The 16384-nt window shown below is 43.5% G+C and overlaps 1 protein-coding gene across 1 annotated transcript in view; it reads left to right on the top strand.

Moving 5' to 3' along the window:
- The window catches only part of SUMF2 (sulfatase modifying factor 2), a 29895-nt gene extending 14660 nt beyond the window's left edge, over window positions 1–15235 (top strand). The window contains exons 5-9 of the mRNA XM_073558945.1: window positions 1350–1500; window positions 1669–1724; window positions 8073–8157; window positions 10135–10300; window positions 11304–15235. Of these exons, the coding sequence (XP_073415046.1) occupies window positions 1350–1500; window positions 1669–1724; window positions 8073–8157; window positions 10135–10300; window positions 11304–11394 (549 nt within the window). The 3' untranslated portion in view covers window positions 11395–15235. The remainder of the gene's footprint in view (window positions 1–1349; window positions 1501–1668; window positions 1725–8072; window positions 8158–10134; window positions 10301–11303) is intronic.
- The last annotated feature ends 1149 nt before the right edge of the window (window positions 15236–16384 follow it).

Below are 16384 nucleotides of genomic sequence, written 5' to 3'. Positions count from 1 at the left end.
GACGTGCAATATATTGTCTATTGTATATGTCCATAATGCGGCAGATCATTGTGTGCATCCATCCTGACACCCAATGATAATCTTATTTTCCATCTTAAATAGCCACAAGCTTTATATCTATACATTTCCACGTGGAGACAGTCACACAAATCATGTTATTATGTATAAATTGCCATCAGACATCACTTTTTATGTGTCCTTAGTTTTAAGCCTCGTGTTATTGGCAGTCATATATATTGTTATGACCCTGGATACACCGCCTCCAGTGGGGCGAATTTAAATAATAAGACGTGCAGCTGGATACGCCGCCTCCAACTGGCGAATTTCAATAATACACGTATATATAATAGTCTGGAAACCCCGCCTCCAGTAAGGCGAATTTAAATAATAAAGGGGAACCTGGGTAACATTAACAATGGTGGGCCCTGCGATAGGGAATAGGGAAGTGGAGAACCTGAACTCCCCTGAGCCAGTGTCCCTGCACTCCTAACGTTCCCTATGCCGGTTCCGCACCGGGCGACTCACGCGTACCTCAAACCCTGACTCGCCCTGACCTAAACCCTCACTAGGAATTGGACGGTGCGGAAACTAATCCCACCACTGCACTAAACACACTTGAGGAAAGATGACAATACAGGGGAAACACCACTTAGCTTTGCTCTGTTGCGTACGCTCCTAGCAACAGAGCCCACCACCTGTGTGCATCTTCTCCTCCACCCGGATTCATCACCATAACTGGATCCTTCACCATAGTGCAGCCTTGGAGCAGAGTCCACCACCAATTGCAGAAGTCCAGTAACAGAGTCCTAAAGATGAGTTCAGCTCCTGCCCAAAAAGTCAAGCATGCTTGAGTCCAGCTCTCAGCAACCAAGTCCCGCATGCTGAGTGCAACTCTCTCCATAGTCGCCACTCCACCAAGCCATGCAAGCACTTCCTGCTGACACCATAAACTGTGACTCCACCACGCCATGCCAGCCCTTCTTGCAGACCACATAGCTGCCACTCGTCCCCTCTGGCTGGGCTGCGCAGGACTCATGTTCTTACTTCCCAAATGAACACACAATATCACCAACAATGATTGCACACATCTAACACTCCTTTATAGAGCGTCACACCTGCTTTATAATTAACGTGCACTTTAAAACTAAAGTGTGATACCACTAACCACCACCGGGGCAACTTAGAACAAATAACATCAAGTGCAATAATTCTAATGGCCACCGGGGGCAATCAACCCACTTTGGCACCAAGCCAAAGGCAAAAAAGTTCACTTTGTGAATTTAAACTGTCAGATCCAAACTGGATCATGACATATATGAACTGAATCCTTCCTCTTCCTCTCTTTTTAGCCCACTGGGCCAGGGTCCGGAATCAAGGAGAAGCTGGATTTCCCTGTGTTGCAGGTCAGCTGGAACGATGCACAGGCCTATTGTAAGTGGCTCGGGAAAAGGCTACCAACAGAGGAAGAATGGGAATTTGCTGCAAGAGGTGGACTTAAAGGTATGTGGCATTAGCTTAGGCTTGGTTCAGTTAATTTGGCTTTAATTGATTTTGCATCATGTGCATGGCAAAGCCATGTTTTTCTAAAATTAAACTGCAGGGATATAACTTCACATACCGTCACATAATGAAAATGGAAAGTGTAATGTCATCATGCTGTGCTCACAGGGAACACCTATCCGTGGGGGAACAAGTTTGAGAAAAATAGGAGCAATCTTTGGCAGGTAATGTGTTGCTTTCACAGTCTTCTATCAAATTCCATCTTCCAAGTTTCATTGGTTAAATAAGAATTACATGAAGTTGAGGTAGAGTGGCTGTACCTCCATGACTCTTTACTAGACACTGTAGATGTGATGGTGAACATAACAGCATGTAAATTTACTTCCTCCCTTGCTGAGAGAGTGTGTTCTCTGTGTCCTTAAAGGGAACCTGTCACCCCCCCAGGGCGTTTTTCAGTTAAAGGGCCACCTTCAGCAGCACTAAGGCTGCATTCTGTGAAGGTGGCTCTTCTTTTTCTGGCCCCCAGTAATGCCAAAATATTGACTTTTATAATTAGCTCCTCATACCTGTAATTTGTCCCACAGTTATGTTGTGTCCCCCTCTATCAGCCGCCTATCATCCGTCAATCATGCCTGTCCGAGTCCTCGGCGCCACCCACGATCTGTCCATCATGATGCCCCGTGTGTCGCTGCCTCCTCTTGATTGAATCCCGGCGCCTGCGCTGTAACAAGTGTTCTCGGGCATGCGCAGTGCGCGCTGCCCGAGAACCGACATCAGGCTATTGCGCCTGCGCCTTGTGGAGGCCCCAGATCCCACCCCGCAGTGTGTTATGATGTATTCATCATCACCAATCCTCCACCAAATTTCACAGTGGGTGCAAGACACTGTGGCTTGTACGCCTCTCCAGGTCTCCGTCTAACCATTAGATGACCAGATGTCGGGCAAAGCTGAAAATTAGGCTCATCAGAAAAGATTACCTTGCTCCAGTCCTTTATGGTCCAATCCTTATGGTCTTTGGCAAACTTCAACCTGGCTCTCCTTTGCTTCTCATTGATGAAAGGCTTTTTTCTAGATTAACATGACATGAGCCCTGCCTCTAGGAGCCTGTTACGAACTGTTCTTGCCGTGCACTTCACCCCAGCTGTCATTTGCCATTCCTTTTGTAGGTCACTTGATGTCATCCTGCTGTTACTGAGTGACATTCGAATAAGATAACGGTCATCCCGGTCAGTGGAGAGTCGTTTTCGCCCTCTGCCGGTCTGTAGCTTTGTTGTCCCCAACGTCTGCTGCTTGACCTTGTTGTAATGGACTTGCCGTCTTAGAAATTTTAAGGATGGAGGCAACAGGACGCACACTGTATCCCTCTGCTAGTAAAGACAGAATTGAGCCCTTCTTTTCCTCACTCAAGACTTTTCTTTTCAACTCCTTTGGCATGGTTATGTTATTTTTTCATTCCTATTACTTTTGGGATATTACTAGCACTTGTTTTGCCATCCGGCTTGTCCTATTGCAAGAGGATTGTGAACACCACAGCAGGGTTTTTTTAAACTTTCCTTCGTTAAATAAGATTTGGTTCAGGTGATCACCTATTTAGAAGCGCATTAAGTAGAATGAGGTGTCCTCTGGTTGGAATTCAAATGACACTGGAATGGAATGGCTGTCAGACATGTAGAGATGCTGATTTTTATAAAACTGTGCAGTGGTCTATTAATTTGTGCCAGGCTGTATATAATGATATAGGGTGGTGCATATGTAGGTATTTAGTATCTAATCATATTATTTTTTTAACAGTATAAGTGGATAGGTAGACGAGGCCTGGTAGAATGACTGCAACAGTCACTAGACCTTACCCAGATGAGCTTTTTCTTTTGTGGATTTTTTAAAAATTAGCTAGTTTCAAGAAAACCATGCACATTTGATAACATGATTATAAGTCAACTATTATTTAAACAATCGGCCTACTTCTGCAGCCCGGTGTGTGGCGCTATATATATAGATATGTAAAATTTTGTGTTTTACCAAGCCTTCTATATTAAAGCCCAGGTGAAAGATTTGTCTGCCCCTACAATCCTGAACTCAGGCAGTAATACTACTGGCATACCTACCATGAACACTACCATTTTTCTTAATGTATAGGGTTACACAATGACAGGTCCACATTATCTTTGGTTGACTGATATTTTAGCCAGCACATGTGAGGAAAAAATGCATGATTGTGCAATTGGATGACTGGACTTTCCGTCTCCATGTGAAATGCCGCACTTTTCCATCCAGTGAAAATGAACATGAATGTGAACATGGCCTTGGGAAAGGATGCTTTTGATTTGACTTTGTGTCTTAGTGTTCCCAGGATGAGGTTGTCTTCCTTGATCTTTACCTCCCTCCAGCACCCTCCTGTGTTTTCCTGCCCTGCAGAGGGTAGTTGTATGAGAGGTGATCCTAGAGTGAAGATAAAAGAAGCTTATCCTCTTTCTACAAATGAATCAGTGTTTGAACATATGTGGGATTGGGGAGTCCCGGCCTTCCCTTCCCCCTGTCAAGAGGTCTGGGGTCGACACTTCTCAGAGTAGACTGGTTAGAGGTCCCTCAGCCGTCAGCCAGTCAGTGAATCATCTGGCATAATGCAGTATTTCTGGTTGCGATGCTGATTTCCTCCGATAGAGGGCTGTTGGTGTTGCCAGCTTCCTCTGTTCCTGGAGTGCAAATTGAAGCAGAAGTTATGAGGAGAAATGAAAGAGTTGAAGCTACAGGACTGTTTGGGGGCAGCACAGGTAAGAGCCATGTGTTGCCTCTGTCAGTCTTGGCCTCTGGACTGCTACAAACCTCATGCCTTTAATTCTGCGCTGATGCTAGGCCTGCAGACACTAAGCTAAAGCTAGGTGGCTTCCCAGGCTATGAGGTAGGGTAACTCTTAGATGTTTCTACTATAGTCTCGCTAAGACTAGAATCAGTCTAGCTTTTCTCATCTGTCCTGGGGCATATTATGTTAATGTCTGTGCACTCTCTTTTGCCTCCTCCCCTGCCCTGGTGCTGTGGTGTGTTGAGACCATGTCCCTGTACGGTCAGACACGGCCATTACACAGTACACAGCAGGGGCACATTTATAAGATTATCTCAGCACATTATTATTATTATGCATTTATATATCGCCATTTATTCCATTGCGCTTTACATGTGAAAAGGGGAAAGCACATGAACATTTTATTTAACCCATGCAATTGGGGAACTTACTATTATTCAAAGATCTACTTATTAAAATGTTGATTAAAATTAACTTTGGGGGAAAATCCCTGTAAGCTTTTACAAGGTTTAACTAGTGGTAAGGTTTATCCTGTTTCCTCTTGTGCCATGGGGCTCTGGCCTCGTGCCTCTGGCCTCATGCTCTGCTCAGTCTTGAAGGGAATTTGTGTCTTTTCCCTTGGATCTAGGTTCATATCCTTGGATGTTTTTCGACTTGGCCTGATATACAGCTATACTCTGATGTGCTTAGCACTTCTCCTTATTACGGTACAAGGAAAGGAGTCTCAGCTCGGCTACTGCCTATGCTCTGGACAAGAGTATTAGGATTTCCCTATTTATCTCTATATTACTAGTACCCTGCAACAATAGGACATTTTTCCTATTGGTTCCTTTTGATCACTGTGATAGATCCTATCACAGTGATCAAAATAAAAAAATAGTAAATCAAATTCTTCTTTGTCACCCACTTAGTTAGATAAAAATGCTAAAAAAAATTTTTCCATTCTTTGCGGTTGGGACTGTGTTGGGGTTGGGGCTAAGGGTGTTTTAGAGTTGGAGTTAGAATTTTTTTTTTTAACTTAATAAAAAAATGACTGTATGACGGCTAGTGATGAGTGCAAGTGCTTGCTACTCGCGTTTGCATTGGGTACTCGGGTATGCACGGAGCATTGTGGATCCCCACTTTTTTGGGGTGTCTAACAGCCATGAAACGTGGGACATGGACTCGAGCATGTCGCTCGAGACCCGCGATATTTGGTGCATACCCGAGCACCCGATGCAAACTTGAGTAGCGAGCACTTGCCCTCAACACTAATGATGACTTATTCAATATGGCGACCTAATATTATAAAATTCTGTGTCATACAGTGGGGAAAAAAAGTATTCAGTCAGCCACCAATTGTGCAAGTTCTCCCACTTAAAATAAATGAGAGAGGCCTGTAATTGACATCATAGGCAGACCACAACTTTGAGAGTCAAAATTGAGAAAGCAAATCCAGAAAATCACCTTGTCTGATTTGGCATGATTTATTTTTCAAATTATGGTGGAAAATAAGTATTTGGTCACCTAAAAACATGCAAGATTTCTGGCTCTCACAGACCTCTAACTTCTTCTTTAAGAGGCTCCTCTGTTCTCCACTCATTACCTGTAGTAATGGCAAACAAAATTGTAGCCCTGCACCAGGCTGGGAAGACTGAATCTGCAATAGGCAAGCAGCTTGGTGTGATGAAATCAACTGTGGGAGCAATAATAAGAAAATAGAAGACATACAAGACCACTTATAATATCCCTCGATCTGGGGCTCTAGGCAAGATCTCACCCTGTGGGTCAAAATGATCACAAGAACGGTGAGCAAAAATCCCAGAACCACATGGGGTGAGTTAGTGAATAACCTGCATAGAGCTGGGACCACCATAACAAAGGCTACCATCAATAACACACTACGCCGCCAGGGACTCAGATCCTGTAGTGCCAGACATGTCCCCCTGCTTAAGCCAGAACATGTCTGGGCCCGTCTGAAGTTTGCTAGAGAGCATTTGGATTATACAGAAGAGTATTGGGAGAATGTCATATGGTCTGATGAAACCCAAGTAGAACTGTTTGGTAGAAACAAAACTCGTGTTTAACTTTGGAGGAGACAGAATGCTGAGTTGCATCTAAAGAACACCATACCTACTGTGAAGCATGGGGGTGGCAACATCATGCTTTGGGACTGTTTCTCTGCAAAGGGACCAGGACGACTGGTCCGTGTACATGAAAGAATGTATGGGGCCATGTATCGTGAGATTTTGAGTGAAAACCTCCTTCCATCAGCAAGGGCATTGAAGATGAAACATGGATGGGTCTTTCAGCATGATAATGATCCCAAGCACAACGCTAGGGCAACGGAGTGGCTTCGTAAGAAGCATATGAAGGTCCTGGAGTGGCCTAGCCAGTCTCCAGATCTCAACCCCATAGAAAACCTTTGGAGGGACTTGAAAGTCCGTGTGGCCCAGCGACAGGCCCAAAACATCACTGCTCTAGAGGAGATCTGCATGGAGGAATGGGTCAACATACCACCAACAGTGTGTGCCAACCTTGTGAAGACTTACAGAAAACGTTTGACCTCTGTCATTGCCACAAAGGATAAATAACAAAATATTGAGATGAACTTTTGTTAATGACCAAATACTTATTTTCCACCATAATTTGCAAAATAAATCTTGCCAAATTAAACAAGGTGATTTTCTGGATTTGTTTTCTCATTTTGACACTCATAGTTGTGTTCTACCTATGATGTCAGTTACAGGCCTCTCATCTTTTTAAGTGGGAGAACTTGCACAATTGTTAAAATCCTCGAGGGGTGTGGTTTCCAAAATGGGGGAGGGTTTCCACTATTTAGGCACATCAGAGGCTCTCCAAATGTGACATGGCGTCCTCTAATTGTTCTAGCAAATTTTGCATTCAAAAACTCAGATGTTGCTCCTTCCCTTCTGAGCCCCACCATGTGCCTAAAGATTGGATTTCCCCCACATATGGGGTATCTGCATGCTCATAAGAAATTGCATAACAATTTTGTGTCTATTTATTTTTTTGTTTTTCCTGTTACCCTCGTGAAAATAAAAAAAATTGGTCTAATGTAAATTTTTTTGTGAAAAAAAGTTAAATGCTCATTTTTTTTCAAATTACAAAAATTCCTGCGAAGCACATGATGAATTAATAAACTTCTTGAATGTGGTTTTGAGCACCTCAAAGGTTGCCGTTTTTAGAATAATGTCACTTTTGGGTATCTTCTATCATATAGGCCCCTCAAAGTGACTTCAAATGTGATGTGGTTCCTGAAAAAATGGTCTTGTAAATTCACTGGAAAAATTAGAATTCGCTGGTCAACTTTTAACACTTATAATGTCCTAACAACAAAAAAAAAATGTTTCAGAAATTGTGCTGATGTAAAGTAGACTTGTGGGAAATGTTATGTATTAACTATTTTTTGTGACATATTTCTGTGATTTAAGGGCATAACAATTAAAAGTTTGAAAATTGCCAAATTTTTGGCAAATTTCCAGTTTTTTCACAAATAAACGAAAATTATATAGAAGACATTTTACCACTAACACAAAGTACAATATATCATGAAAAAAACTCAGTCAGTGGAATCCCTTGAATCGTTCCAGAGCTATAACCTCATAAAGTGACAGTGGTCAGAATTGAAAAAATTGGCCTGGTCATTACATGGTTAAACCAGTGTGCCAGGGGGTATGTAGGCCATGTCTTGAGGTGCTTACACACAAGTACACCCTTATACACTTCTCGGATAAGTAGCTCTTTCCTGACACGGTGCTGTTTTCTACAGGGTAAGTTCCCCACTCTGGACACTGCTGAGGACGGCTATCATGGCGTGTCACCAGTTGATGCATTTCCTGCACAGAATGCTTACGGTAAGTCTGTCCAGCAATGCCTAGAAACAAAGGTCGGAAAGTACAATTATACAAACACTGGGGTTTACAAAGTTTAGATAACGTGCAACCAGTTTTGATATTCTAGGCCCCATGCTGAGCACTTTTGATCTAGGTCCCGACTCCCCAACCTATCACACAAACGATGGGGTAGATCCGCATAGCTTATGCATCAGCGTGCACACAGTGGTATACTGTTGAATCGAAAGTCTATTGGCCTGTTCTCCACAATGCACAGCAGGACCACACTGATCAGCAGAGCTTCAGAGGGGGTGCAATATGTAAAAAGATATTTTAAACATTTGTCTACACTCTAAAGGAGAAAAGAATATGACCCTTATCTTACTGTTATAGTGTTACCTGCTAGTAATTTGGTATTAAAGAAAATCTGTCAGTAAGATCACCTTTGAACTTCCAACCTCTAACTGCATATATGGGCATGCAGGTCTTTGAAAACTAAATCCATCAACACCCACCCCTGCTGCATTCTTGAAAAATCAGCGTTTCACAGCATATGCAAATTTGGTGTTAAATGCTATGGGCATGACATAGCACTCCTCGAGCCTCTGTTTCCCAAGATTGTTTCCCCATTGTTGGATTGATGCCTGACCTCACAGCTTAAGAGGCTAATGCTGGGTGGGAAATCAACCTAGCGAGGTAGCGCTCGCTGAGAGCACTTAAAACCTCAAATAATTTGAAATGCAGCAACAGATAAAAGTTATAAAGGTGTCAATATATTTAGCTTTCAAAGATCTACATGCCAAGAATTGAGATTGGGTGGGAGGTTAATCTTATTTTAAGTTTTGGGAATGTGACATCACTGGTGCCAATAGAGCACAACGATATTTAACACTACATGAAATGGGGCATGAGCATTACTTGGCATGTTGGGGAACAGTATTCTTCTGCAGGGTTCTCCGCCCAGTACAGCTCTAGAGTTCTGTGTATGGTCTACTAGCTGTTCACAGCTGCAGATTCTGTAATACACCTATAATAACAGGGATGTCACAGAATTATCCAACTTACAGTAACCTCACAAGCAATAACAGAAGTCAGGAATTTGACACCAGTCGTAGAAGCAAATCGTTATCACTTGCCTTCTACAGATGAGAACTTGTGCCAGCAACATGTATGACAAAATGAAGCATGTAATATGCCATGTACATACTTCACAAGACAGTGTTTTTTTTTCTTTAACCCCTTTACGTCATGGATCGGGCTCAAGGGCTGAGCTCACTTCACACACTGTGCATAGGCAGAAAGCTGCCAATCTGTGGTGGGAGCGGGGTTATTCAGAGCTATTGAATATGGAAGACTACATGGCAGCAGATATATTAGTTCTCTAGTGATTAATGTCCTGCTGATAAAACGGAGATTGTATCAAAACTACAGCAAGCAGCCCAACAAGTGATGCATTGCAGGAATTAGGTCTCCGTCTCTGCATTACACTGCGCCCAGATTAGGTGGCAAGAACCTGGTGACAGATTCTTTTTAAGAGGTTAAGAACATTTTTGGGAGATTTTCTCTAATTCAGTGAGTGTGTTAGCATGCAAAATTGGGAGAGTTAAGGAAGCCATCTTGTTAGTACTACCTCATCTTGCTAGTACTAGCTAGAAGTTTATCTAAGCCAGTACAGAGCAGGGTCTGAGACGCCCATGATGCTGCTTTAGGGCCTTACTGGCTCTAATATAGGAGGCCGGTATGGTATGGAGTCTTATTGACTCTGCTTCATCACTTATTTGCATACATTTTCCCATTGAACATTGTCAATAGACTCCATATACAAGCGGTGTCTTACTGAGAGCCAGTACTCACAGCTGCACTATTCTTTGTGTGGCATGTCTTTTCTATTGGTCACATAATGCTCTTTATTCCCAATGTGCAATTGTAATATCTGCAAAAGTCTAAGCCACTTTCAGCTTGGCATAATAAAACGAATGATTTGATTATGTATATTAGGGCTATTTGACATGCTGGGAAACACTTGGGAATGGACATCTACAGAGTATATCTCACCTGGGCAGACCAATACGCCGAGCAGGCAGAAGATGTATGTTCTACGTGGGGCTTCTTGGATTGATACGTTGGATGGTACAGCCAATCACAAAGCTCGAGTGACTACCAGGTATGAACCTATTACTTCCATTCAGTTAGAACAGGTTTGACAGCACAGTCACCAAGTCATTGGGTGTAGTGGACATGTATTCCGTGTGATACATATGGCATATTAGTATATAGTGCCAACAGCAACTAAAGGGCCTCCATACACTTTAGGCTAATGCCTAGTAGTCTATTAAGGGGTTCCACTGACAAATCTTTTCTAAGGCACCAGAGAGATGATTCTACTCATTTACTCATCCAAAATGCATCATAAACGCAACGTTTGGCCAGCAAGCGGCCTTTTTCAAGCATAAACAAAATGGCAGATGCTTATACTTGTAAAGGCCGCTTGTTGGCCAAACGTTGGGTTTATGATGCATTTTGGATGAATAAGGAAATAGAATCATCTCTCTGGTGCCTTGGAAACGAATTGTCTCTGAATTTGCTGGTAACTCGATGGTAGGTTGCACCAAGGAAGCAAAGAGCCTGTGGAGTGGTGCAAAGGGAACTACCATTACAGACTCTCCCCGGACAGATGATTGTTGGTGGAGATTTTTGGATCTGGCATGTCCAATTTTGGATTGTCGATCCTTATGTTCTCTTGACGTAAGGCTCCACCAGAGATGGTCTACAGCAGCTCTCTCCTGTGTCTTCGGCCACCAGCTCTCTAATTTGTATAGAGAGTTTTAAAATATTGGTGAGCACGTTCCTTTCTCTTCCTTACCCTGCACTATATGCTAATGTGACATATGTATTGCAGTAGATACATGTCTACTATACACCATTGACTTGGTGAAAGCCCACCACACTTTTATTGTATAATTTGATGCTGACGATGGTCAAGTTTCACCCAGTTCTCAAATCACACTAGCACCCGTATAAAACCATCCTATTGGAGGCTCACTGATCGGATATTTAACATGTATACAATGTAATTTGGATTTTCAAAATTGGATTTTCGCAATACCGTTAACCGTGTATATCAAATATGGGAAAACTTTTTTTTCCTAATTTTTTTTTTAATACAGAATGGGCAACACCCCAGACTCTGCATCAGATAACCTGAGCTTTCGCTGTGTCATTTCCGAGCCTACAAAACATGGAAAAGAAGATCTTTGAGCCAGGCGTCTTAAGTGATGACTCTGTGTTAAGAACTCCCAGAAGACTCTTCTGGAACAGTCCTGGCTGCAGATTTAGAAGTCACTGTGATGTCTGTGTTCTGTAAGGAATTAATTATGAACTTGAGACCGAAGCTAGATTCTTTACTTATGTCAATACCTAAAGGACCAACAACTCTTTGATCTCTAGGTACTTGAGGAAATATAACCAGTACATTATTTTGCAAACCTCTCAGCACTCTGGGACAGGTATACACTGCGTGCAGAATTATTGTAAGTTGTATTTGAGAGGATTCTTTTTATTATTGAATAACAACTACGGTATGTTCTCAATCAACCCAAAAGACTCATAGATATCAAAGCTTAATATTTTTGGAAGTTGGAGTGGGTTTTTTTTAGATTTGGTTATCTTAGGAGGATATCTGTTTGTGCAGGTAACTATTACTGTGCAGAATTATTAGGCAACCTAATAAAAACCAAATATATACCCATCTCGCTTGTTTATTTTCACCAGGTAAACCAATAGAGCAACACAAAATTTAGAAATAAACATTTCTGAAATTCAAAAACAAAACAAAAAAATCAGTGACCAATATAGCCACTTTCTTTATGATGACACTCAAAAGCCTTCCATCCATAGATTCTGTCAGTCGCTTGATCTGTTTACGATCAACATTGCGTGCAGCAGCCACCACAGCCTCCCAGACACTGTTCGGAGAGGTGTAATGTTTTCTCTCCCTTTAGATCTCACATTTTACGAGGGACCACAGGTTCTCTATGGGGTTCAGATCAGGTGAACAAGGGGGCCATGTCATTATTTATTCTTCTTTTAGACCTTTACTGGCCAGCCACGCTGTGGAGTATTTGGGTGCTTGTGATGGAGCATTGTCCTGCATGAAAATCATGTTTTTCTTGAACGATACCGACTTCTTCCTGTACCACTGCTTGAAGAAGGTGTCTTCCAGAAACTGCCAGTAGGTCTGGGAGCTGAGCTTCACTCCATCCTCAACCCGAAATGGTCCCACAATTTTATCTTTGATGATACCAGCCCATACCAGTACCCCACCTCCACCTTGCTTGCGTCTGAGTCGGAGTGGAGCTCTCTGCCCTTTACTGATCCAGCCTTGGGCCCATCCATCTGGCCAATCAAGAGGCACTCTCATTTCATCAGTCCATAAAACCTTAAAACATCAAGACTGGGCCCAGAAATGTCTTAAGACTGATTTTTCTATGTTTCTTGTTGAAAGGTGGTCATTTTTCAGCCTTCCTTAAGGGCCTGTCACACTAATCGATATCGCTAGCAATATCGCTATAACTTGTGACGTTATAGTGATATTGCTAGCGATATCGCTGTGTGTGATACTTACCTCCGACCGGCTCCCCCGCTGGTTATCGCTGATCACGCGAGAACGTCCAGGACTGTTTCTCGTCATCAGCTTCCTGCGGCGCTTCCTGTGGAGAGACGAGCGTGGAGCCGGGCGGGAGGACGTCAGGATCGCCTAGTGTGACAGGTAAGTAGCGACCCCTGCGATGTCGCTGGTGAGATCTGCCTGTGTGGCAGCTCACTAGCGACCACTTAGCGATGCACCAGCGATCCTGACCGCGTCATACTGCTGGTCGGGATCGCTGGTGCATCGCTAAGTGTGACAGTACCTTTAGCTTGGCCATGTCCCTGAGTATGGCACACCTTGAGCTTTTTGATACTCCAGTAACGTTGCAGCTCTGAAATATGGCAAAACTGGTGGCAAATGGCATCTTGGCAGCTTGACGCTTGATTTTCCTCAATTCATGGGCAGTTATTTTGCGCCTTTTTTTATCAACACGCTTCTTGCGACCCTGTTGGATATTTGCCATGAAACGCTTGATTGTTCGGTGATCACGCTTCAAAAGTTTGGCAATTTCAAGACTGCTGCATCCCTCTGCCAGACATCTCACAATTTTTGACTTTTCAGAGTCCGTCAAATCTCTCTTCTGACCCATTTTGCCAAAGGAAAGGAAGTTGCCTAATAGCACACCTTATATAGCACACCTGGGCAAGGGGTGGCCCCCAGGCAGCATCTGGCCCACCCACTGCCTGTGACCGGCCCGCGGAGGGGTCCGGGACTTCTCCGGTTCCTGCTTTCCTCATGAATCATTCATGAGGAAAGCAGAGGAGTCACGGCAGACGCGGCGGTGAGCGGAGCAGCCCCCGACCTCCTGAGAGCGGCATAGAAACATTGCCTCCAGCGCACCGCCCACACACCAGACCTGCGGCGCTGACTGGTCGAGGCTGGAGGGGGCGTGGTCTGAGAGAGCGCTGCGTAGATGCCGTTGGTGGGGTCTGCTTGCAGCAGTATACATCACACCACGCCTCCAACTCTGTGCTAAAACGTGGAGGGGTGGTGTGATCTATACTGCTGCAAGCAGACCAGTGACACTGTGGTGCAACGTAAGGCTAGCATCAATTACTTTAGACTGGGTCTGGACTGGGTGTTTGGGTCTGGACTGGGTGTTTATGTCGGCCAGGGTCTGGGACTCTGGGTAGAGTTCACTTTAACACTGTTAAAGTTAACAAAGTGAACAATCACAAGCTGGTTGCACTTCATCATCTCATCATTAAATAAAGATGTCATTAGGTCCTCCATATTTTCATTGTATTGTAAATGTTTGCATTGTTTAACATACTCTTTGTTTATGAAAAGATAGCATATGTATACTATATATTATATACATATATAGTATTGGGTACAACTGAGTTAATTATATTAGTCCAGCCCTCTGACCCCATCCCAATTTCTAATGCGGCCCCATGGCAAAATTAATTGCCCACCCCTGTTATATAGGGTGTTGATGTCATTAGACCACACCCCTCCTCATTACAGAGATGCAAATCACCTGATTTACATAATTGGCAGTTGGCTTTCAAGCCTATACAGCTTGGAGTAGGACAACATGTATAAAACGGATGATGTGATCAAAATACTCATTTGCCTAATAATTCTGCACACAGTGTATATGAAGATGTGCCTGTAGGGTTTTAGATTTTCCAATGAAATTTATCCTACATTTGCACACTGTGTTTATATATTTGATCTTTTTACTTTGGTGACAATGATTGAGCCTCCATGTACATGGACTGATCCGTTTGAATAATGCAGAAGAAGACATGCCAAGTGTTATTTATCTCATCTAATCGGTGTTTTTTTTTAATGATTAAATGCGGATTTAAACAAAAAACATGCACAATAAATTCACCTCATCTGTTTTTCTAAAAATGCTTGACTTGATCTGGAAAAAGATGGGAAAGTGCTTCCACTCAGATTGGCCACAACTATGCCTGTGACTTCAATAATAAAAAAACAACAAGACACATGTACTAGGTTGGGAAGATGAGGTTGGTTCACGTCTCAAACTAGGAACCAGAAATACATTTAGCAGCTCCATGGCAGCCCTTTGCATTTTTGCACACACCTTATACTAAGCTGTCCCTACTAATTAGTCTGCTCTATGACACCATGGCAGTGTGGATGGACGCGCAAACAATTCTGATCTTGCCTTATCGAGTCTCCAAAGATATTGCTTGTGTGGGAACACATGGAGTTACGGCGAGATAGAGATAATTCCGTGTATCACGTATGGAGGGAAAACAGGATAGACAGGGCTGCCCATATTCTGCAGCTCCAGGGCAAGAGATATCCTTACATTTTGACAGACACAGTTAAAGATCCTTAAAAGCCCATTTATACTGCCTGATATCACGAATGAGCGCTCGTAGGAACGCTCCTTTCCCAATAATTGTGTAGTCTAAATTGAAGGCTGATGAATGAGCAAAACACTCATTCATCAGGCAAATGATGTTTGGGGTTGTACAAAAAAATAATCCTTCTGGGCAGCTCATTTTCCTGTATAAACAGGACTTGCGCTGCCTAGAACAATGGCAGCCTATGCTCACTGAGTAATCTTATTACAGATCATTCAGTGCCCATCTGAAGCCCGATTGACCTGAGTAAACAGGATGTTATACAGCCAATGATCAGGACATGTGTTGCTGGTCATTTAACACTGCCCATCGCACAATGTGAACAAAGCCTTAAGGTCCCGTCACACCTAGCGACGCTATAACGATCCCGACAGCAATACGACACGACAGGGATCGTTGCCGCATTGCTATGTGGTCGCTATTGAGATGTCAGACAGTCCAATCTACCCAACGACGGAGCAACGATCTAGCGTGTCATAACGACCTTTGTAACTATGTCGGTGGTCGTTGGGACCCTGTCACATTGCATGTTCCATTGACGATTCACACCTCGATGAGGGATGTACTGTGTAACGCTGTATTTACACAGGCGTGGATTGCGCTCCCTTTCTCATGCCCTCTCAGCTCTGAATGGTGGACGCTACCGCGTCCTGATTGGCCGTGCATTTACAAGAAGGTGACGTACTAGCACTCCATTTCATTCAAAAAATACCTACCATTAACTGGCTAGAGAAGCAACGAAGATGGAAAAGCAGATGATCCAAAATGGAGTCACAGCCGTTGGACAAAAACAGGATCTCAACTTGGACACACCCGGGTCAGGAACAAAGAACTGAAGCGCTACTTTGTTAGCTTCTTTTAAAAGGAAGCCTGCCAATCAGGACGCTGTAGTGACAACCAATCGGAGCCGAGATAGGCGTGGAAACGGGAACGCTAATCCTTGTCTTGCTTCTGAGTCGCTAACGATGTCGTTGGGCTAGGTGTCAAACGTGACGATACAAGCGACTCAGCGGGACATGAGCGACCAGACATTTCGGGCACGATCAGCGATACCCGGCAGGGGGCTGGTTGCTGGTCACTGTCACACACCGCGATCTCGCTGGTAAGATCGCTATAACATCACAGTTCTAGTGACTCAGCAGCGATCTCGCAAGCGATCTCGCTTAGTGTGACAGGGCCTTTAGTTATGAAGTTTTCTTTGAACTCTTGAACCTATAGCTGAATGGGTACTCAATGCCTACCTTACACAGGT

Source organism: Dendrobates tinctorius, unplaced genomic scaffold, assembly GCF_039654945.1.
Source record: "Dendrobates tinctorius isolate UK_male_01 unplaced genomic scaffold, ASM3965494v1 ptg000263l, whole genome shotgun sequence".
NCBI classification, from domain to species: Eukaryota; Metazoa; Chordata; class Amphibia; order Anura; family Dendrobatidae; genus Dendrobates; species Dendrobates tinctorius.
This window is presented reverse-complemented; position numbering and strand designations above follow the sequence as displayed.